Below are 22917 nucleotides of genomic sequence, written 5' to 3'. Positions count from 1 at the left end.
AGGGAGCCGGCGCGCGCAGCCGCCCCGCTCCGCCCGGCGCGTGACGCCCTCAGCGTGCGCAGGCGCCGTTTTGCTGCCGTCGCCTCTCCTTTCCTGGGCCCTGAGGCGCCGAGCCCGAAGGCCCGCCGCTCCCCTTGCTCCCCTCTCCGTCTCTGCTGCCGCCGCTGCCTGCGGCTCCTCCCGCCGCCACCATGTACGACGCGGACGAAGGTGAGGGCGCCGCGGCCGCCGCAGGATGCTTCCCCGCCGGGCCTTGTCTCCGGTTGCTCCAGGCGCGGTGGGCAGGGGAGCCGTTGGGCGCGCGCGGGGCCGGCCGAGGGGGGCGGTGGGGTCTCCTACAGCCTCCTGGGGTGCTGGAGGGTCCCTCAGCCCGCCGTGTGCCCGCCTTCCCCCTCCCCCCCATGCTCCCTCCTTCCCCCTCCGAGGCGAGGAGAGACAGTGAGGTGAGCGGAGCCTGACATAAACGTTGTGCTTCCTCGACAGATATGCAGTATGATGAAGACGATGATGAAATCACCCCCGACTTGTGGCAGGAAGCCTGCTGGATTGTTATTAGGTGAGGTTTTAAAGCGCTGCTGTTCTTAACGCTTCAGCATATGAGCACTTGGTCCCACGGGTAACATCCAGCTCGCTAGCAGAAAGTCATGGAAGCTGCAGGCTTGCTTACACTGAATTGTGTGGTTCAGCACTTTCAGAGCAGAACAGCTTTAAGCAGAAACAGCGGGTTTGTCGTTAGGGATTAAGAAGCCCTACTGACCCCCAGTGGGGTGCCCTGTTTTGTATGAAATAAGAAGTTATTTCAATTCCATATCAAGCACGTGATTTTGCCCACTACTCTCGCAGCTGATGCTGGCATTAGGAAATCAGTACTTAGCTTAGTGTTTTCCTAGCAAGACATGAACATCCAGGGCCTGCAGCTTCTTGTCCTTCTTGTGGTGGTTACGGAGCAGAATGCTGCATGGAACTGAGTAAGAAGTGTTTCTCTTGCTAACTGCATCATTTGTAATATGTATATGACTGGTGTCTTAGGGCAAACAGAACAGTAGATCTGTGGGGTGGTCCTGTAGGCAGACTGGATGGACAGCAGAGATTAGGAACTTTGGAGGCTGGAGGAGGTCCTTACTCTTCCAGCCTAGTGAAGAGTGCTACCTTTGCTTTCAGTCAGGTGGGAGGTAACTGAGGCAAGTCCTTCAGCTGAGGCTGCACCTCAGTCCGTATGAGGAAACACTACTGCAAGGATGACTGAGCACTGGCACGGGTTGCCCAGAGAGGTGATGGAGTCTCCATCCTTGGTGGTATTCAAAAGCTGTCTGGACATGGTCTTGGAGAGTCAGCTCTGGGTGACCATACTTGAGTCGGGTGATAGAACAAGGTGACCACCAGAGGTCCTTTCCAACCTCAACCATTCTGTGACACAGGTTGCCCTTTCCCTTCCTCCTTCCCCTTGTGCAATAACAGACTGTGCTGGCAAGATTCACTGTGGCAACAGCACAATAGCCAAGGGTATGTTCCACTTCTTTGGGAAGCCTGAGGCTGTTGGTAGGGGGGTAGTTCTTACCAGTTTTCTCTAGAGATCTTTCTAGCAATGGGGCAGAAGCTGAGGTAGTGAACCCTGGCTGGCTTCAGGAATGTGAGTTAGAGGAGCTTGCAGGCAGGAGCTCATACAGCAGATGTGTTTAGGTTACCCCGTTAAAAATTAGCATGTGGGGCTTCGATTCTTACAGTTAGGTTGTGCTGGGTTGAAGCTGGGTGATGCAAAGGCTGGGGGAAATCTGGAGAAGTGAAGCTGGGAGCCTCTGTGTGGCTGGAACAGAGGAGATCCAAGCTAAGAAAAGTTCTGAGAACTGTTACCTTGACTTAAGTGCATGTGCTCAGTTTACTGCAGCTTGGAAAATTAGTTAAAGCAAAGTAATTTACGTACATAGTTGAAAACTTCAGCTGAAGCCACTTTTACTGATGTTTCAGTCATTCTGTTTCCCTTGTAAGATAGGCTGTGCGCACCGTCACAGCTCAGCCAACAGGTGGCAGCAAGTCTGTCAGTTTGTAGCATCTGTGCCTTCAAGCACAGAGAGAGTAGTTTAGCATTTTTGAACATCTGTGTTTGAAACTCATAACTTGGGAAAAGTGAATGTGTTTAATTTGTACTATATTTCATGGCTTTTGAAGGTTTTGTAATAAATACATCTTAAGCTTGTTGATGTATGAAGTACATGAATGACATTAAGATCTCTTATTTTACTGTTTTTTAGCTCCTACTTTGATGAAAAGGGTTTAGTCAGGCAACAGTTGGATTCTTTTGATGAGTTTATTCAGATGTCTGTGCAGAGAATTGTTGAAGATGCTCCACCAATTGATTTACAAGCTGAAGCCCAGCATGCCACAGGAGAAGTGGAAGAGCCGGTGAGTGGAGATCCCCAGCAGAGGTGCTGTGTTTTTACAGTGCAAAATGATTTTACGTGGGTTTTATTCAGCCTCCATCTCAAGAGACAGAAATACGTCTGAGTTATGGCACTGCTTATACAGTCAATAGGACGGAAGTATGAAATCTTTGGAATCTATGAGGTATGTGACCAAGTCTCCAGATAGTTGGGTATGTGGCAGAGAAACACATTCAACAGCTTTGTTCTCCACGGAATCAAACTTCCCTTTTCTATGGAGTTTCTCTCTCCTGCTGGTTAAATTGTTGGTTGAATTGAGAAATGATCAAGAACAATTGGCTGCTGCAGCTCATGGTGTCAGTTACTGTACGAAACTGCACTGGCAGGGGTGTAGTAGAGCAAGTCAGGTAGCGAGAAGCAAACCATGTTTTGCTGGGATTTTGATTTTCAGTAGCTTTACCATGGCAAGAAGCATTTATGGCTGAAAAGTTCTCAGTTAGCTTTCTTCAGATGTAGTTAGGTCTGGGTTTTCAAAGGCTGCCATTGCCCATCATCTCCCATTGGCACCATGTTCCAAAGGAGAACAAATTGTCTAAGGTCTGCGCTGTGTGATGGCTCTTCTGCAATGAGTGTGCACCTTTTGCAGTGGCTGTCATACTTTCATCCTTGTCCTTCATGTGGTGTGATCCCTGTTCCGTAAGTGATCTGTTCCCCTGCTATCAGTCACTACCTTGCTGCTTCCCTGTAGAGATTTAAAGGAACTTCAGGACACCTGAGCACTGAATTGTTGCATGGTTTGACTGTTCCTTTGCATTTTTTTTGCAAGCAAACAACTATCCTGTAGAAAGAAAAACTGAGGTTTCTTTTAGCTTCTTTGTTAGACAAACAGTTCATAAGAATTTATTTCACTGTAATTCTCCTTAATGTTTCTTCTGTTATTCTATGTATATTATTGCAGAATTCTCTAGCTGTGCAGTTCTGCAGTTGCTATATGCACTGTTTGTGGTTAAGGTTTGGATCACAAGCATGATACATGTCTGGCTTTTTTTTTCCCAAAAGCCAGTATTTTACTTTCTCAAATCAGAGAGGTTAGTTTCTTATCCTTATTTACCAAATCAAAGTTTTTAGCAATTGGTCTAGATATGTGTAAAAGGAAAGTTGCTTTTTCCTTCAGAGCCACTTGCAGGCAAACTCTTGCCTCATTTGAAGATACTGGTTTAATTTAAGGAGACTGAGTGTATTAGGCTAATCTGACTTTTTGTTTCTTCCTCCCTCCACTTCTCAGTCTCAAATTTTGAAGGCAATTTGGGCAATTTGTAGTACATAAGAAGGTTTAACAATCATGCTCACAGATAGGAGTTACGGTAGATGTTTTTTCTTGCATGAGGACTTGAGAAACTTGGTACTATACAGGGCTGCTGCTTCAAATCCAGGGAAAAGGTGTTTCTTTGGGTAAGAATTGAGGCAACTTTTTTGGCTTACAAAATGTTTGCCAACAAGTCTCATTTGCAGGTAGCCTTTGTGCCTTTTTAAAACAAGATTGTTTGCAGGTCTTTTCCAATAATTCAAGTCTTTGTTTACTGATTCTACAGAATCATCCTAGGAACTGGTGTTACTCAACTTGCTGTGCTTTCAGTTACTGATAATGGTTATCCTTCTCCAGTAGCAGTTTTGGTTATTAATAAGAAAGAGAATATCTGGAATACAGAAGGCTAATTGTTAGTGTATCTTGTGGATAGAGCAGCAGTGACACTTCGGTGTGTCTGAAAGCTGTGTTTTTTTGATAAACTGATACAATAATCTGTTTAATCTCTAGAGGAAGCACAACCACCTAGTGCAGATGTTAAAAAGGTGGTTTCTGTGGCTGTAAGACAAAACGTATGGGATAGGTAATATGCACCTTTGCCTTTAATGGTGAGTCCAGAGAAGGGGCTGAATATGAGGACTTTGAAAATATATGTTAGAAAGGCTAAAACAACTTGTGACACAAACCATAAGCTGGCTTTTTTTTTCTTTGCATTGGAGCTTGCTCTGCTAGAGCAAGTGTTGGTTTGGTGGCATGCTACAGCAGAGTTCTTATGGCCCAGATGTGATAAAATGCCTGCATGGAATTCTTGTTTGCTACATCAGTTACCTCATTGTATGTGTTGAAGCAGATTCACCTTTTTGCGTCATAAAACTAGCAGTTTTATCTAAAGTTAAATAAATGATAAATCTCTAAGTAGGCATGTGTAAGGCATATTCTGTTTGTTACTATATTCACTGACTTGGCCCACTTTGAGTTTGTTAACTATTTTATAGGAAGAAGACCTATTTGGGTACTTTATTCTTCTCTTATCAATGGTTTTCACCCTTCAGTTTCCTCTGATTTTTTTTTTTTAAATTAATGAGGTGTTTAGAAAGCATTGAAAGTTTTTGGGTGCTTTTTTGATGTAGCCATCTGAAGCAGGACTGTTTCCATACCTTGAGCTGAGGACATGCAGCAGCATTGGGTATTAAGCTCTAGGGCCTCTTTTGAACAAGCAAAATGGATGTTTCTTCCATTACAGGTAAATGTGATCTTGTTTTCCAGCCCCGGTATCTGTTGAAGTTTGAGCAAATCTATCTCTCCAAACCTACACACTGGGAAAGAGATGGAGCACCTTCACCTATGATGCCCAATGAAGCCAGACTGAGAAACCTTACGTAAGAATGAGCTCTGTAGTGGATAAACACAAAGAAGGCCTGGCTCTGCGTTATTAATTGATAGTCTTTTTCAATTTAGTAGAGCCTTGAAAATGTAATAATTACTGCTCTATTTAAATTTCAATGTCTATTTTTTAAATCCAGAGGGTGATTTGCTAGTAATGCTTACTATTACCAGTGAGGCTTGAATAACTGCATTTGTTATCCTTCTGTAGGACGTGGAGTAATAACTGACAGATAACGCAGCGGTGTTTTTATTCTGTAGGTATTCAGCCCCCTTGTATGTGGACATAACTAAAACAGTTATTAAAGAAGGGGAGGATCAGTTACAGACACAGCATCAGAAAACTTTTATAGGAAAAATTCCTATTATGTTGCGTTCAACATACTGTTTGTTAAATGGCTTAACTGACCGTGATCTTTGTGAACTGAATGAATGCCCGCTTGATCCTGGTGGCTACTTTATCATTAATGGATCAGAAAAGGTAAGGGATTGTACCCACAGTCATCTTTACAGACAGTGGAAGTTCTGTTACTTGTTCCATATGTTTTGCCAGCACTGTTATTCCAGTGTATCACAGTTACTCAGGCACTTGTAATCTTGTGGGAAGAGGGGCTTTTAGTCCTCTGTTAGGACTTTCTCAAGTCACCTTGTCTTCCTCTCTGAGGCACGTTTCCCTTCAGTTTCATAAACTGTTCTGCACTGAATGCCATTAAGTACTCTAGATATTTTCCTTTTCATTTTCAATATTGCAGAGCAACATGCCCTCTAAAATGAGGTACTTCACTTGGAGTCTCCTCCAGTTTGTTCACAGTTGTATAGATGCATTTTATTATAAAAATAGGTTCTTCCCTCAATTGCTGTGGATTCAGCTTTAGCAAATCATATCCTCTACATGCTTGTGCCTCACTAATGAAACTGCCAGTTTTTAAGTAATGGACACCTGGATGTTGTTAGGCAGCAAAAGAAATAGAATTCTAGTTTTTCTTCTTGGGGGAAAAAATTCTGGCTTTGACCGTTGGAATTAGCATTTAAATTTAAATGCCTGTGTAGTGCGTTGGCCCTGGAACAGATAGCGAAATGCTTTCTTATCAATGTTATGCCTAAAGCTAATGCAGATGTCTCAGCATGACTAGCAGATGCAGTAAGTACATCAGAGAGCACAGCGTTCTCAGTGTCTCTTGTTTTGGTTATTCTGTCTTAAGTAGGTGTATGTTTTGCCAAATACTTTATTTTTAGAATGCAGAGTGTATTCCAGCTGAGTTGGCAAATTGACTTTGTGCTGTGCAGTGCTCTTAAAGTTAAGGCACCTGAAGGAATAGTAGAAATACCTGGTGCTTGTTACTTTCAGCATGCCCTTCTGTCAGTTATTTACTAGTGTTCTTGTTTCTAACACAGGTTCTGATTGCTCAAGAGAAAATGGCTACAAACACAGTATATGTGTTTGCAAAGAAGGATTCAAAATATGCCTACACAGGAGAGTGTAGATCTTGTCTGGAAAATTCCTCTCGACCAACAAGTACTATATGGGTTAGCATGCTGGCCAGAGGTGGGCAGGTACGCCTAAACAGTGATAATCCCGCCCCTGGGGCTTACATTAAAGACTAGATTTTAGGACATTTATTACTGTCCTGTCTCTTCGTGTCATTTATTTCAGTGATTTTGAGAAGAAATTTCTTCTGATGCTAAGTTATAAAGGAGGTAAAATTAAATGAAAGTGTATTCTGTTTGTCATAAATCATGCCTGTCTCTGACAAACAATTTGAGGAAGACTCAATCTGCAGCAGGTTGTAGGGCGAGGCTAAAAATAGTTTTAGAATTACTATAGATGAGTTTTTAGAAAATCCAAACAAGCTGCTTCCTCTTTTTTGTCAAAGGACAAGAATAGGAACAGGGACCCTGTCTCTGCTGACGGCCAAGGTTTAGATGTGTTTTGCAGACCACATATTAATTCATATTTAACATTTAGTTGTGCTACGTGTGTGGGGAAATAAGGGCTATTCATAACTTCAAAAGCAGAAAGTGTCAGTACTCATTTACCATTGCATTGATATTTGGAAATTCCCAAACATGTTCAAAGAGCAACTTTAATAGAAGCCTTACATCACTCTCGCTCTTGATGGCTGGGGTGCCCTTGAGTGGTTGTCCCTCTGAATCCCACAGTGTTTGTTTCTTTCTGGGAGGGGGGAGCAGCTACTTGAATAATCACAAGGATGGAGAGTCTTACACTGTGGATTAGAAAAGCTGGGCTTAAGCTGACAGAAAGAAAGCTGAAGGTGAATAGGATTGTTCTTTGCAAATACACAAGGGGAGAGAAAGGATGCATATGGGTGAATGAATAGTATTATTTAAATTCCTTTGCATCAGCAAAAACCTTCCAAATTTTTGCAGACTAGTTCTAAAGTTAGAAATGTTTTTAGAATAGAAGTCACTGCTGGAGTAAGGTTTCAGAATAGCTCCTTAGCTGACCTGCTGAGTAGTCGTATTTTCCTATAGTGCTTGAATAGATACACTTATGCTTTATCATCGAAGTCCAGAGAGATATTTTTATTTAAAGGCAAAATCATTTAAGACTAATGTATGTTTTTCCGCATCTTTTCAGGGTGCGAAGAAGAGTGCTATTGGTCAGCGCATTGTAGCAACTTTGCCGTATATCAAACAAGAAGTCCCCATCATAATTGTCTTTCGTGCACTAGGCTTTGTGTCTGACAGGGACATTTTAGAGCACATCATATATGATTTTGAAGATCCGGAAATGATGGAAATGGTGATATATGTTAAATAAATTATTTGCTGGCTTGACATTTGGTAGTGCTTAGGTGTGGCTAATAATCATTCAAAGCATTGTTTGTTTTCCAGTTGTAATTTATTACTTTAATAGACAACCCACAAAAATAATAGAAATGTCAGAAGTTCTCTGCCTAAATGTATCCTAATGAGTATTTGAAGTGAACAAAATGCAATGGAAATTTTAAAGAGTTAATAAGTATTTGGGTTGGTAATATCTTATCCTGCTGCCATTGACTTTAATTGTAAAATCCTGATTTATACCTGAAGCAACAACAGGTCTAGAAGGTACTTGAATGAGAACTATTTTCTGAAGTCTAAACTATTTTTTTGTGTGCTCCCTGCATGCTACATGACTGTTTTCTGCTGCTTTAGAAAGAGCTACTACAGTAAAGCCAGAGAGAACTGGATCAGTTATTAGCAGTTTCTGAAAAGAATCATCAGCAAACTACTGCGTAGTTTCCTCCAATCCCAACAGGCACTGGATGGTACAGGATTTTTCTGTGTCTTGTGCATTAGGTCAAACCTTCTCTGGATGAAGCGTTTGTCATTCAGGAGCAAAATGTTGCTCTAAATTTCATTGGATCAAGAGGTGCAAAGCCAGGTGTCACCAAAGAAAAGAGAATCAAGTATGCTAAAGAAGTCTTGCAGAAAGAAATGCTCCCGCATGTTGGTGTCAGTGACTTCTGTGAAACCAAAAAGGCCTATTTTCTAGGGTATGTCAATATTTTCTGTCACACATTGCAAATGGACACTAAATATGAATTTTATTCACGTATATGTATTAAGATTGGAAGAACTCCCTGAATGGGAGTTTGTTTTTAACCTCAGTCTTCTGGATATTCAGGGGTAAACTTTAGGGCACTGGTATATTTTCCTACCTGAGAAGATGCAAGTGCTGATAAAATAGGAAAAAATTTGAAACAAAACAAGCTTCCAGTGCATTCTGGATATTAAGTTAGACGTGGTGATAATGGTAAATTACTCTTTTGGCATCATGTTGCATGGACAACATTTAGAGGTTGATAACTAATGTGTAGATAACTACTGAGAAGCTGTTTGTAATGTAAACCCACTCTTTAAAAGAACTACTAGCACATCCTCTTGATCACTGCTTATTGGTATGCAGATGAATCATAGCATCAGAAGACTTCGAGATTTTTGCCTGATTCCATGTGCTTAAATGTCACCCATGTTACAGTACACAATGGTGTAGCAGAAGACGCGGTGCTGTCATGATGTAAATATTAACTTTTCTCTAGTTATCTGAACTTTCAGTGGATCGTGCACCTCTACGGTGTACGTGCTGAAGAGGTATGTTTTACAACAGCAATATCCTAAAGATCTAGAATGGACAGTCTTTAGGAAATGGTTCACTGATTTTATCTGTGAAAGCATGTGATCTTTGTCGTGAATGTCTGCTGTCAGTTTAAAACATAAACTATCTTGTTTGCTTAGGTATATGGTTCATAGATTGCTGCTGGCGGCACTGGGAAGAAGGGAGCTTGATGACAGAGATCATTATGGCAACAAAAGACTGGATCTTGCTGGGCCGCTGTTAGCTTTCCTGTTCAGAGGGTAACTATAATATATACATTTTCTTTGGAGAGCATTAGTGGTAGACATGTTGCCAGCTCTGTGCTTCTAAATCAATCAGACTATTCTGTTGTGCCTGGTATCTGTCTTGGGCAATACAGCCAGTATCTGATTGTGACTTTTTAATGGAGTGGGTAAGTGGCTATCATTAGCTTGTTTTGAAGCATATTTTGTGTATGTTCACAAATAGGTTAATTTGTTTTGTTTTTTCCCCCCCTTCCTCCTCTAGTTACAAATGACTTGCTTCTGTTCAGAAGGCCAGTGATCTTTTTTCCAAATAGTGCAGGGTAGGCTGAATTGCTACAGTACTGTTTAATCATGTTTCTTGGCATTTTCTTCTTCAGAATGTTTAAGAATTTGCTGAAGGAAGTGAGAATTTATGCACAAAAGTTTATTGACAGAGGGAAAGACTTCAACTTGGAACTGGCAATTAAAACAAGAATTATTTCAGATGGTTTGAAGTATTCATTGGCAACTGGAAACTGGGGTGACCAGAAGAAAGCCCATCAGGCCAGAGCAGGAGTATCTCAGGTACAATAGCTGAGTAAGGCATAGTAGCGTTTGTCAGGTTTACATAAAACTATATCACGGAAGAGTTTAACATTGCTTGGCAGCCATGCATGTTGTATGTTAAATAGAACCATGTCTGAAAGGAAACATACATCGCTGAAACAGATGAAGATCCAAACAGTTGATTCTGGTGTGGGGTTTGGGTGGTGTTTTGTTGTTTGGGTTTGGATTTAGCTATTGTGTTCACTGCTAAACAGTTGGTGTAAACTCTTGTAAAAAGTTGGTGTGTTAGGGCATATGCTTGTGTCTCATCAAGTCCTAGTCCCAGGGAATCTTTAGGGAGGATGGATTTCTTTCCTTTAATTATTTCCAGTGCTTCACAGGTGGTTAAAGAAACTGGAGTGACACCTTGTAATACAACAGTTATGTATTCCACAGCTAATGATAAGGAGCACTGGCCTTATTAGCCCAGAGCAGTGCTTAGTTGAGCCTGTTTCTCATAAAGGTGGAAACAGGAAAAAGGTGAGAGTTTTTAAATGCCAGCATATTTTGTTGCCTGGAGCCCTGGTGAGGTAATAATTTGGGGAAAGCAAAGTTAGGAAAGGGGCGAAGGTGGTAGCTGTCCTTGGATGGTATGTTGTTGGTGTATGTGTATGAGGGGCTTGTTTGCTTTTTAAATAAACTCTCCCATTTCATGCTGTAAAAATAAATTTTCTTAAACTTTTGAGAGACCTTGAGCAGACTCTGAAAAAAATGTAAATGCTGATTTGCTTGTAATAACTAAGTCATCTTAGTTTTTCAAACTAAGTTTGAAAAGATCTCTGTGTCATTGTACTGCCAAACCCTCCTGGTGGAAATGCAGCTTAAAAAGTATTTTTACGAGTATCACTCATTCTAGTTACCTGATGAGACTAAGCTATACCACAAGGAACAGATTTTCAGGGTAAACTTAGACTAAGATTAATGTAAGTGAACTAAAAAGTGTAGCTAACAAAAATCAGAGCTATTTTAGTTCTTCTGAAGTACAGAATTTCTAGAGGGCATTGATCCTTTGCTCTAATGTATCATGATGCCTGTCAACACACTTAAGCAGCTTTGACTAACTGAATTCTTTACTATGTGCAGGTGTTAAACCGCCTGACTTTTGCATCTACGCTCTCCCATCTGAGACGCCTGAATTCTCCAATTGGTAGAGATGGTAAACTGGCAAAGCCCAGACAGCTGCACAATACGCTGTGGGGCATGGTTTGCCCTGCTGAGACTCCTGAGGTAACGGAAGTAATATTTATGTCAGTACTTACTCATGCCCAACTGCTTTTATCTGCTAGTCATTTTATAGTCATGGCATTTGTGATGATTACTTGCACTTTTTTTTAAAATGCTGATGTGTCCAGTTTGTCGAGGAGTCAAAGTTCTTGGATCTTCTCAGGGGAATCTCTTGATCTGGAAATGCAGGTTAACTGTGTGTTTCTACTAGGGTCATGCAGTAGGACTTGTGAAGAACTTAGCCCTGATGGCTTACATTTCTGTGGGGTCTCAGCCATCCCCAATTTTGGAATTCTTGGAAGAGTGGAGTATGGAAAACCTGGAAGAAATATCTCCAGCAGCAATCGCTGAGTATGTGCAAATGAAACTGTTTAAACAAATTTAAGGTTTTTATGCTGCACGACACTTCAAGGGTTTGGGTTTTTTTGGCTTTTTTTTATTATTATTTGTTTGGTTTTCCCTCTTTTTAGTGCTACCAAGATCTTTGTCAACGGCTGCTGGGTAGGAATACACAAAGATCCAGAGCAGCTCATGAATACCCTGAGGAAGCTCCGTCGTCAGATGGACATCATTGTGTCAGAGGTATAAATTTTACCTCTAGAGTTATGGCTTCTTTTTAGATGAGAGAAGATAATGTCATGATACTACTTTGAAAGCCCCAGATACCATTATTTGCAGGTCTCTTTCTGAACGTACTTCACATTGCTTGGGATTTTTCTGTTTTGGGAGTTTTGGGGGGTTTGGTGTTTTTTTTGGGTTTTGTTTGATGTTGTGTGTGGTTTGTTGTTTGGTTGTAGGGCTGGTTTTTGTTGTTTTGGTTTTTGTGTTGGTGTGGTTTTGTTTTGGTTCGGCTTTTTGTGGTTTTGTTTCTGTTTTGATTCTCTTTTGTTTTTTGTTTATTTATGTTGTTTCTTTTTTTGTTTGGGGATGTTTGGTGTTTGTTTTGTGTTTTGAGGATCCAGTTGAAAAAAATTCTCATGAAATGCTTCTGTTTGTAGGGGTGTTAATGTTTGTTTTGTGGTGCTGATAGCACCTGTAAGGCCTTTGCTTTAGGGAACTTGGTTATCCTATTTTGTGTTCCATAGTTTTGATTCCAGTCTGAGACTTTTTGCACTCATGTGGTGCTGTTTTCTTGTACAGGTCTCAATGATTAGGGATATTCGTGAACGAGAAATCCGCATCTATACTGATGCAGGCAGAATTTGCCGACCCCTTTTAATTGTGGAAAAACAGAAGTTGCTGTTGAAGAAAAGGCATATTGACCAACTGAAGGAACGAGAGTATAACAATTACAGGTGAGATACGTTCCTGAAATTCAACTGAATGTCTAATTTTCCATCTTGGAGGAACTTGCAGCTTCCAGCTTGGAGAGAAAAATGTTCAAAGCTTTGTGCAGCACAAAGATGCTTTCTCTGCCTGGTAGCTTAATTCATTTTTTTATCACGCTGAGGCAGTGGTAGTAATAATAGGTCAGGGAAGTCCTTGTTCTTGTTACTGCTGAAGAGACCCATTTGTTATGTTAGTTGAGTATTTCAGACCTCGGTTATTCAGTTGGCAGGATCTCGTGGCCAGTGGTGTAGTGGAGTACATTGATACACTGGAAGAAGAGACTGTGATGCTGGCAATGACTCCGGACGACTTGCAAGAGAAAGGTGTGGCATATTGTTCAACATATACACACTGTGAGATTCACCCATCTATGATCCTGGGAGTATGTGCATCTATTATCCCTTTCCCTGATCACAACCAGGTCAGTGCATCACTTCTGACATCCTGCTTTTAAAGTTGATAGAAAAGCCACAGGTGTATGTGTAAAGAGCTTTATGTACATATGTTCTGGTCTTCCCTTGTCTGCCTAGTCTCCCAGGAACACATACCAGTCTGCTATGGGTAAACAGGCTATGGGAGTTTACATTACTAACTTCCATGTTCGTATGGATACGCTGGCACATGTGTTGTATTATCCTCAGAAGCCCCTTGTAACAACACGTTCCATGGAATACTTGCGATTTAGAGAGTTACCAGCAGGTATGTTGTCAGTTCGTGTTTGATACTACTGTTTTTAAACTATGTCAAAATGTTGTGGGTAGAGTACATGAATATTTACGAAATGTGTGCAATTTCAAAATTAATTATAGGTTCAATGTTAACTTGTAGCTGGACACCTAGACTGCAAAATACATTGCTAGTGTTGCAGCTGAAACTACTTCATCCATACCGTCTGCCAAAATCTAACTGGAAAAATGCGGGTTTTTTGTGTTGGTATTTGCTACGTTCTTCACAAGGGGTCACCCCTGACTCTCTTTTCTAACCAAAGCTGTGTTTGCTGACACTACGTGGTTTTTGTGTTTGGGACATGGAGATTTTATCTTGGAAAGGGTAGAACAGCTTCACTGAAGACAATACAGCTTATTTTGAGTTACAAGTAACGCCTGTTTGGTATGTGTGCGTGCTTTCAAAGTATTTGCTCTGCCTATTATAGGTATCAACTCGATTGTAGCCATTGCGTCGTACACAGGCTATAATCAGGAAGACTCTGTCATCATGAATCGTTCTGCTGTTGACAGAGGCTTTTTCCGGTAAGACTTCGTAAATTTAACTGCTTGGAAGAAAAAAAGGAAAAAAGAGTATACTAAGTTGTCCAGAATCTCAAGAAAAGTTGTTCTTACGCTAGAAGCCACCATACTCCAAATCCTTCCAACCTGAGAAGCTTTTTAATTTTTTTTCTTAAATGGTGGGTGGGGGAGAGGGAGCAGCACAATGAAAATGGTGAATGTGTACCTCAGCAAAACACAGCGAGGAATGGTTCATCCTTTGTGTAACCTGACTTCCCACTTTGTCTTCCCAGTTTTTCTGTCTTGGTCTTTACTGTGTTTACTGTTTTCTGTACAATGCTTAAATGAAAAAATATTTGGCCTCCTTGCTGTTATGCTGTTATATTTTCATGCAACTCTAGTTATATGAACTCCTTAATGGCAATATTGCAGCTTTGTAGTATAGTCCTGTCTGTAGTAGCATGACAGTTGCTGCCAGTGAGGACTGGCATGTTCCTGTCCTTAGTAGGAACTGCTCTTGGGACAACTGGCAACAGATGTGACTGTGCATTATAATTTTTAGATGGCTGTGGTTAGCTACGTAGCTGGTCAATGGATTTCTAGTTATGTTTGTTTTCTCTTGTCCAAGTTGAGCCCAAGAAGTGTGTGCTTGGTATCTTGGATCTGCTGCCTTCGAATGTAGAACAAGTATGAGACTATTAGACTTCTGTGGCTCACGTGAAGCTTTTATAGAGCCTCCTGTGTGCATGGGAGCAATTAAAGCAAATAATATGTATCTATAAGGCTGTGGCTTTGGTGTGATGGCAACTGAGGCAGCAACCAAAAGGCCCTAAAGCCCTGGGAAGCAGCCTATATAAATTGAAAGTTTTCCATGGCAGCTCAGTTGTACTGAGTTGTACTGCAAGGTAGCAGTAGAAGCCTAAAAACGCTTGCAAAATGGCAGGTTTAAGGAGAAAAGTAATATGAGAATGATAAAGATGCAAATAATCTTTAGGAATAGTAACTACATTTGAGATGTCAAGCAGATCGAAGGTCTCTGCGGTTCATCAAAAATTAACATGTTATCTACAGGTACTTTGGCAATATCTGAAAAGTGACCATCAAAATGCCATCTGAAACTGGGTTTTGTTTGTTTCGTGGGGTATTGTTGGTTTTACTTTTGTTTTCCCCTCCTCAGTGATGGTCAGATTAGCAAGACTTTAGAGGAAAGGTTGTGTGGCATATGAACTGTGTTTGGTTTGATTGTCATTAGTAACAGTAGCCATAATATGTGATAAAAGGGTGATTATAGTGGAACTGAGATGTACAGATGAGGAAAAATGATGCTGGTTTCACTGGAGAAGGCTTTGTTACTTTGTTTCAGATCTGTGTTCTATCGCTCCTACAAAGAGCAAGAGTCTAAAAAAGGGTACGACCAAGAGGAAGTTTTTGAAAAGCCTACACGTGAAACTTGTCAAGGTAAGATATAGGAGTGTATGAAGGCTGAGTTGTTAAATTAAATTTTTGTGGGTGAGTGAGTTAATGTTGTTGAACTGATTCAGGCTTTATTTTGGGACATAAAATAGCAGAAATGTCTGGATTAATAGCATCAACATCAGTTGAGATACTTGCGTAAAATTATCTTTAGACATTTTAGCAGTAGTCTGAAGTTGCAAGCAGACTTGTTAAATTTCTACAGAACATCAAAGTCAATATGTTGAAAAATTTGGAAGTCTACTTTTTTTTCTTTCTTTCCCAAGGTATGAGACATGCAATCTATGACAAACTTGATGACGATGGTTTGATAGCACCTGGGGTACGTGTGTCTGGGGATGACGTCATTATTGGCAAAACAGTAACACTGCCAGAAAATGAAGACGAGCTGGAAAGCACTAACAGACGTTTCACAAAGAGAGACTGTAGCACTTTTCTGCGAACTAGTGAGACTGGTATTGTAGATCAGGTCATGGTAACCCTCAACCAGGAAGGATACAAGTTCTGCAAGATCAGGGTGAGCACCGACACCTGCGCTTTCTGCTTTTAATAATTTTTGTTCTGTATTTAAGTTACCAACTGAACGTTTTCCTATGGCTTTCAGGTGCGCTCTGTAAGAATCCCACAAATTGGAGATAAATTTGCCAGCAGACATGGTCAGAAAGGAACCTGTGGTATCCAGTACAGGCAAGAGGTAGTGATTTCCACCCCCTCTCCTTCTTAACATTTTATCTCTGATCTTCTTAGCATTGGAATGGCCTTAACGAGTTGTCTGTGGAATATCTACTCAGGTGCAATATAGTGGCTTAAATTTAGCTGAAGTATGTTTAGAAAGGGGCACAGCTGCTTCTTACATGCTACTTCAGTGCCTTTGAAATGCTTTAAAAGATTTAATTTTAATTCACACCTCTGCTTTTTCTTAAACTTGATGTTCTGGGAAGTACTGACTGCCTGTTTCCCTGCTCTAGGATATGCCCTTCACCTGTGAAGGCATCACACCTGATATAATTATCAACCCCCATGCCATCCCTTCCCGCATGACCATTGGTCACTTGATTGAGTGTCTTCAGGGGAAGGTAAGAAGAGTCTTCTATGCTGCATGTCTGAGCAATAGGAATTAAAATCACAGAATCCCAGGTTGGAAGGGACCTCAGGGATCATATAGTCCAACCTTTCTGGGAAGAGCGCAGTCTAGACAAGATGGCCCAGCACCCTGTCCAGGCAACTCAGAGCTGTCCAATGTGGCCAAGTCAACCCCTTCCCTGGGGAGATTATTCCAATGGTTGACTGTCCTCACTGTGAAAAATTTTCCTCTGGTGTCCAATTGGAATCTCCCCAAGAGCAACTTGTGTCCGTTCCCCCTTGTCCTCTCCATGTGACTCCGTGTAAAAAGGGAGTCTCCATCCTCTTTGTAGCTACCCCTTAAGTACTGGTACACGGTGATGAGATCCCCTCTGAGCCTCCTTTTCTGAAGGCTGAACAAACCCAGTTCTCCCAGCCTATCCTCATACTGCAGGCTTCCCAGTCCTTTGGGTGGCCCCTTCCAGCCTGTCCACATCCTTTTTGTATAGAGGGGATCAGAACTGTACACAGCAGTCCAGGTGTGGCCTGACAAGTGCTGAGTAGAGTGGGATGATGACTTCTTTATCTCTGCTGGTGATGCCCTTTTTGATGCAAATAGTTTGGGGATTTTTTAATAGGTATTAACACCTGGTAGGTTGTTAATCCTCTAAAAAATATGGATTGTTCTCCAGTTACTTGATAGCAAAAGCAGGTTTCTTGGGGAAGACCTACAGTCCTGTAAATTTTGTTTGGCAAGTCGGACTACAGCATAGTCTCCCATTTGTTGCTTTTATTCCAAGTGTTTTCTGTGACCTAGATAAAGGAGTAGCAATATTGTTGATGCTGTGTATTTTTTAAAAATCTCACTATAAATTGTGTAGCTGGTAAACAAAGCAAGATAGGGTACTGTCATGGCCATGGAATCTCACGTTCTGGCATTAAGAGTTAAAACTGTTTGAAACAGCTTAATGTTGTCTGACCAGTCCTTCAGAAATCTGACAAGCTTTTGCAAATCTCTTCTCTGCAGGTGTCTGCAAACAAGGGAGAAATTGGTGATGCTACACCTTTTAATGATGCTGTCAATGTGCAGAAGATTTCCAACCTGTTATCAGATTATGGCTATCATCTAAGAGGAAATGAGGTATAATCAAAATACCAATTCACTGTAATTTTTTTAACATACATTTGATGGATAGTAAGGCTTATGATTCAGCAATTGCATTGACTGCTTCAGGTCCTCTACAATGGCTTCACGGGTCGAAAAATCACATCACAGATCTTCATTGGTCCTACATATTATCAGCGATTGAAGCACATGGTAGATGACAAAATCCATTCTCGTGCAAGAGGGCCAATCCAGATACTTAACAGGCAGCCCATGGAAGGTAGATCTCGGTAAGGATGTTTATTAGTTCTATACAGTGTTCTCTTTTTCTCTGAAGTTTTTAGCCCTAAACTTAGCTTCCTCGACTTTGCTGCTAGAACCTAATTAGCTTACCTCAGCCATCTATTTTCACGTGTTTGGCTTAAGATGATGTGTTGGGTGCAGGTGTCAAGGTTTTCGTAGCAGGAGGTGCTGCTGCAGTGACCTCTCTGAGAAAGGACCAGGGTTGCCCTGTGCCTGGACACAGCCACTCAGAGCTGGCTCCAGCAGACCCGCTGCTGGCCAAAGCTGAGCCCGTCAGCGATGCTGGTGGCACCTATGTGGTAACGTATTTAAGAAAGGGTAAAAAGAGGAGTGGGAAAACATGAGAGGAACAGCCCCGGAGACATCTAGGTCAGAGAAGGAGGAGGGGGAGGAGGAGCTCCAGGCACTGGAGCAGAGATCCCCCTGCAGCCCATGGAGAGACTGGTGAAGCAGGTTGTCCCACTGCAGCCTGGGGAGGACCATGGCAGAGCAGTTATGCAGGCTGGAGCAGGCTCCTGGCAGGAGCTGTGGTTCATGGGGGACCCATGCTGCAGCAATCCATTCCTGAAGGATTGTACCCAGTGGGAGGGTCCATGCTGGAGCAGTCTGTGAAGGAGTGTCCCGTGGGAGGGACCCCATGCTGGAGCTGGGAAAAGTGTAAGGAGAGGCAGAGGGAACTGTTATGCACTGACTGCAACCCCCATTCCCCCTGTGACCATGGGGAGGGGAAGAAGGAGTTGAGAATGAAGGAGTGAATTTGAGCCTGGGAAGAAGGTAGGGGTGGTGTTTTTAGTTTTGTCTTTGTTTCTCACCATGCTACTCCATTTTTAATGGGCAGTAAATTAAACTGGTTTTCCCCATGCTGAGTCTGTTTTGCCTGCCATGGTAATTGGTAAGTGATCTCCCCAGTTTTATCTTGACCCACGAGCTTCTCCATCTTTCTTTTTTTCTCCTGTCCTGTCGACATGGGGGAGTGAGAGAGCTGCTTGGTGGGCAGCCAGCCAAGGTTAAACCCATCACAGACAATTAGATAATGATTTACCTTATTCATTTTGCTATACAGTTGTGCTGTGGCTGTTGGCTGTCTGACATCTGCTTTAGAAATGCTCGGCAGCAGTTACAAACTACTGCGTTCGCATTCTTCCCAGCAGTTTTATTCTGAGGTGTTAGGGGAAAATGAATGCACAGCTTTACTCCTGCCTAGTAATACTGCTCTTGCGTTTCTGATAAGTTACTTGTTCCACCACCAAGAACTGATGTATTTTGCCAATGAACTCAAGTTGAGGGTTTGGGTTTTTTTTTTTCCTTTTCCTCTTTTCAGTGATGGTGGCCTTCGTTTTGGAGAAATGGAACGAGATTGCCAGATTGCTCACGGAGCAGCCCAGTTCTTGAGAGAGAGGTTGTTTGAAGCTTCAGACCCATACCAAGTCCATGTCTGCAACCTCTGTGGAATCATGGCGATCGCAAACACAAGGACTCACACCTATGAATGTCGGGGATGCCGTAATAAAACTCAGGTACATGTGGTTTTCATCAGCCGGTGTGTCTCTTTGTGGGTCAGAGGAAATGCCACTCGGGTGAACAGGAGGATAGGGAAGTAAATATTTAAAGAAGCACCAGAACAATTGCTATTTTAGTTTCACCAGTGTTTATAGTGTCCTAGTTAATTTGGATGTTCCCTTATTAATGTTACAGTGTTGGCTTGTCCCTTGGCAGGAAATGCTGTTTGAGTATTTTGCGGTGCAAAAGTAAATGCTTGAGAGCTTATTTTTAGAAGTAAAACTCAGAATCACAGGAATTCAGAGCCATCGCCCTTGTGACTGTCCCCATGAAGATGTTTATGCTTGCAGAGCCAGGTCCCCATGGGAGGTCTTTTGTGTTGTGCCTTTTTTTTTTAACAAAAAAAGCTCTGTAGTGTGTGCTCAGTTACAGAACTATGTCAAAGGAGAGCAGCAGCAGAGATAAAAATAAGTGCCTTAAACAGGCTTGTTCTCATGCTAGGGACTGACTGCTGCAATGCTTAACAATGACATTGGGCTTGCTGAAGAGATGTGTGCTGAAATCTTAACTGCTTTTACTGCACATCAGGCACGCTTTGCTGTGCATGTGTTTCCTTGTTAAACGGCTCTTACTTAAGATCAGATCCCTTGGTTGCGTTTATCATTAAAAATGTGTTCTGGATAGCTGCTGAGGGGACTCGACAGTCTCAGCTTCCCTCTTGCTTTGTTACTGTCTGTGAGCAATCCTTGTTAAATGCTTTCATGCATAACTTCAGGTTCACTTTTGAGCCAAAAACTTAACAAATTATTTGTGTAGAGGGCGGTGGAAGTTGATGCTTTAGCAGTGCTTATCATGAGCCTTTTGAAATCTCTTTCCAGATCTCTCTGGTTCGGATGCCCTATGCCTGCAAACTCCTCTTCCAAGAACTGATGTCTATGAGTATTGCACCTCGTATGATGAGTGTTTAGTCTTTAAAAGGGTGGGTTGGGTTTTTTTCAAATGATGAGACTGCAGCGCTCAGGTTTTGTTTCACTTTGTGTAGGTTGCATTTAAAATAGTTTTACTCATCAGCTATGTGCTGTTCAGAAGTATGTTTATTTCCTGTAAATAGAATTAAAATTTATAACTAAACTTGTGAATCTCTTTATTTGTGTATCTGTGAAAGAAGCGTGCAAGCAAATTGGTAATCCAAGCATAAGTGATTTAAGAGGGAATGATTAGTGAGCTAGAAAAAGACACAGGTTGTAGCTTTCCAAAATACTAATTTAAAACTGTGCGTAAGTGAAAGTCCTCACATCAGAGCTCTGCACCATCATCTGTGGAAAAACAGAAACATGTTACTTGCTATACTGTTCCAGGGCATAATATCACAACTCAGGCAGTAGCACAGTGAGTGAGTTGGCTGATGGCTTAGCGGAGGGTGAGACCTGACAGCTCAGTCCTGACCCCCTCCTTCCTTCCTTCTTTCTTTCCTTCCTTCCTTCCCTACTGCCAGGGGATGGTAACGGAGGTGTTTGTCTGTGCAGAGGTCACCCACATGTGGGACACAGACTCCCTAAACATGGAGCATGCAGCTATGACACCTGCCAGTTTATTCCATTATCAGTTTCCTTTAAGTAAACGTGGACTGCCAGCGTACTGCTTAGCTGCAGTATGCTTACTTGAGAGCTTTCCTACAGCTGAAAAGAAACAGCTGTGACATGTGGTGTGCACATAAGAAATAAACCATGAGGCAATATATGCAGCACCACAACCTCGCAGCAGAGTTACTGTGAGGGGGGAGTAAACGTCATCTGTTCTGGGGTATAAGCTTGCTGCTGCTGGCACAACTCAGTAAAACTCAGTTTCATTCACATCCATAAATAACCTGTTTGAAAGGGGATTAGAGACTAGCTAAAACCTGTAGCAAAGTTCCTATGCCTGATACCGGGATTCATTTTATGCTCTTATTTCAATGCCAGGTGCTGTTAATACTCCTCTAAAGGAAGTCTTTCAGCTAATCAGGAATATAAGGATACAGAAAGCCAAGACTATATAATTTAGATAAAGCTACTGGGATTAAAACTAAAGATTATGTCCACAAGTGGATTTGGGCAGCACAGTATTCTCTAGCTGGATGCTTTTTTCCCAGTACCTCTGCCTTTAGCACTGTTACAGTTACTGTTCCAGCTTTCCAGGTTTCTTCCAAAGCATGTGTGGCCTTGGTACTAAGCCATCCTCTGCATCTGGAATGAGGACGGCTGGTTTGCCATCAGCTTTGCACACAGCCTGGCATAGAGGAGCTGGGTTTGAAGACTGGCTGAGGGCTGGAGGGTGAAGGCTTCAGATCTTGCCTAAAAGCCTGCTGTGGCGTTATCTGTCCCCTCACAGGTTTGACACTCCAGCATGCAGAGAGAGTGGCAGGGACTGGGATGATTCCAGGGACTTGGCAGGAATTTAAGTGCCTGAAGTTCCCCCTCTGTTCTGGGGCTGGTTGTGCCAATACTGCCCCCAGGAGAGATGGGCAGGTTTGGAAGTGTCCCGAGAACAGTGAAAGGAGGATACAAATTTAGGGCTGGAAAATGACTGAAAGTTGCTTTGTAAAAAAACCCCCAAAGGTGCTTTTGATTTGGTATCTTAATCTCCAGTACTTCACTGCACTTGGGGGCTATTTAACCGTCCCCTGAGGACTCTAGCGCCTGAGATTTGCTGGGAATGTTTTGCCAAATCCAGTAAAAGCTGTGTGTTAAACTGATATTTCTAGGGTGCTTCCCCCCCCGCCCCCGGAAGTGTTAAACAGAGGTGGTCCTTTGGTATCAAACAACTGAGTGAAATGTTAGGGGAAAGAGCTGCTGAGTGTTCAACCACACTACCTACCTTTGGTCAGGGCTATTTCATGCAGAGTTTCCACAACATGGATTTTTGCAGAAGCTGTTGCCTCTCCTTTGGCATTTGATGCATGACACTCATATTCTCCAGCATCCTCTTTGCTCAGAGGCGATATCTAAGGGAAGAAACGCACCCCCATCCCCCAGTAAGTATCACGTGCGTAGATGGAGGTGATCCTGTTCTAAGGTACCTTTATAGAACTTGTTAATTGCTTGAGATGTAACGAGGTGAACAGAGTGCGTGAAGTAGCAGTTAACCCTTAGGGCCCACGCTGACCGCAGGATTTCGTCTGCCTGCTCTAAACAGTCTGATTCAGGTCACTATGGCTCCCTCCATTAAGGTTTGGGACAAGCAGCCACTCCTCTGGATCAGCCTAGCTTATTTCTCCTCTGCTAGCCCACATTACGTGTGCTGTAATGCTCCCTCCTTTTCTTTTATTGTTTACTTAGTTTGGAGATGTGTCGGACTACTGCATGCTTGGTAAGGGGAGGGAGCCCCAAAGAAAAAGCCTTCCTACAACATGCTGCATCCAGTCAGTCAGTTCAGCAAAACCATCGGCTCAAACCTTTCCCTCTCCTTGTTTCTACCTCCAGTTTTGCAAGTGGTGCAGGAACTGACACCCTGAGCTGTGCTCCCCTGCTGCCAGCGCCCCTGCAGCTGGGAGCCGTCCTCCTTGTGATTCCTTTGCTGGGACGCGCCGCAGCTCCCTCTGGCCACCTGCTGCTTCCCTCCGATGTGTGGCTGGCCTGCCGGTACTCCTGTGGCTGAGGAGGCCTGGTGAGTGAGTGCTGATAACTGCTGTGCTGTTCTCAGGCAGGTGATGGGCTT

The 22917-nt window shown here is 42.5% G+C and overlaps 2 protein-coding genes across 2 annotated transcripts in view; one reads left to right on the top strand and one right to left on the bottom strand.

Moving 5' to 3' along the window:
- Positions 1-28: 28 nt before the first annotated feature.
- Positions 29-20352, top strand: POLR2B (RNA polymerase II subunit B). The gene is made up of 25 exons (XM_075090850.1): positions 29-210; positions 484-556; positions 2250-2400; positions 4951-5063; positions 5329-5548; positions 6463-6621; positions 7667-7831; positions 8371-8567; positions 9310-9429; positions 9792-9978; positions 11083-11226; positions 11435-11574; positions 11694-11805; positions 12364-12518; positions 12775-12973; positions 13083-13251; positions 13706-13802; positions 15142-15236; positions 15518-15768; positions 15856-15945; positions 16220-16327; positions 17341-17454; positions 17548-17708; positions 19043-19238; positions 20100-20352. Exons 1-25 carry the CDS (start codon positions 192-194, stop codon positions 20187-20189), a joined length of 3525 nt encoding a protein of 1174 aa, XP_074946951.1. The 5' UTR covers positions 29-191; the 3' UTR covers positions 20190-20352.
- The window catches only part of IGFBP7 (insulin like growth factor binding protein 7), an 18255-nt gene continuing 15635 nt past the window's right edge, over positions 20298-22917 (bottom strand). The window contains exons 4-5 of the mRNA XM_075090875.1: positions 22078-22204; positions 20298-20537 (exon numbers count right to left, since the gene is read on the bottom strand). Coding sequence (XP_074946976.1) covers positions 20518-20537; positions 22078-22204 — 147 coding nt within the window. The 3' untranslated portion in view covers positions 20298-20517. The remainder of the gene's footprint in view (positions 20538-22077; positions 22205-22917) is intronic.

This window comes from Phalacrocorax aristotelis, chromosome 4 (assembly GCF_949628215.1).
Source record: "Phalacrocorax aristotelis chromosome 4, bGulAri2.1, whole genome shotgun sequence".
NCBI lineage: Eukaryota > Metazoa > Chordata > Aves > Suliformes > Phalacrocoracidae > Phalacrocorax > Phalacrocorax aristotelis.
This window is presented reverse-complemented; position numbering and strand designations above follow the sequence as displayed.

What these genes read in the sequence shown, in the direction of transcription:
- POLR2B (XM_075090850.1), top strand. An exon ending in AAAAAGGCCTATTTTCTAGG is followed by an intron (nt 8,568 to 9,309) that starts GTATGTCAATAT and finishes TTGTTTGCTTAG; the next exon opens with GTATATGGTTCATAGATTGC. An exon ending in TTAGCTTTCCTGTTCAGAGG is followed by an intron (nt 9,430 to 9,791) that starts GTAACTATAATA and finishes TTTCTTCTTCAG; the next exon opens with AATGTTTAAGAATTTGCTGA.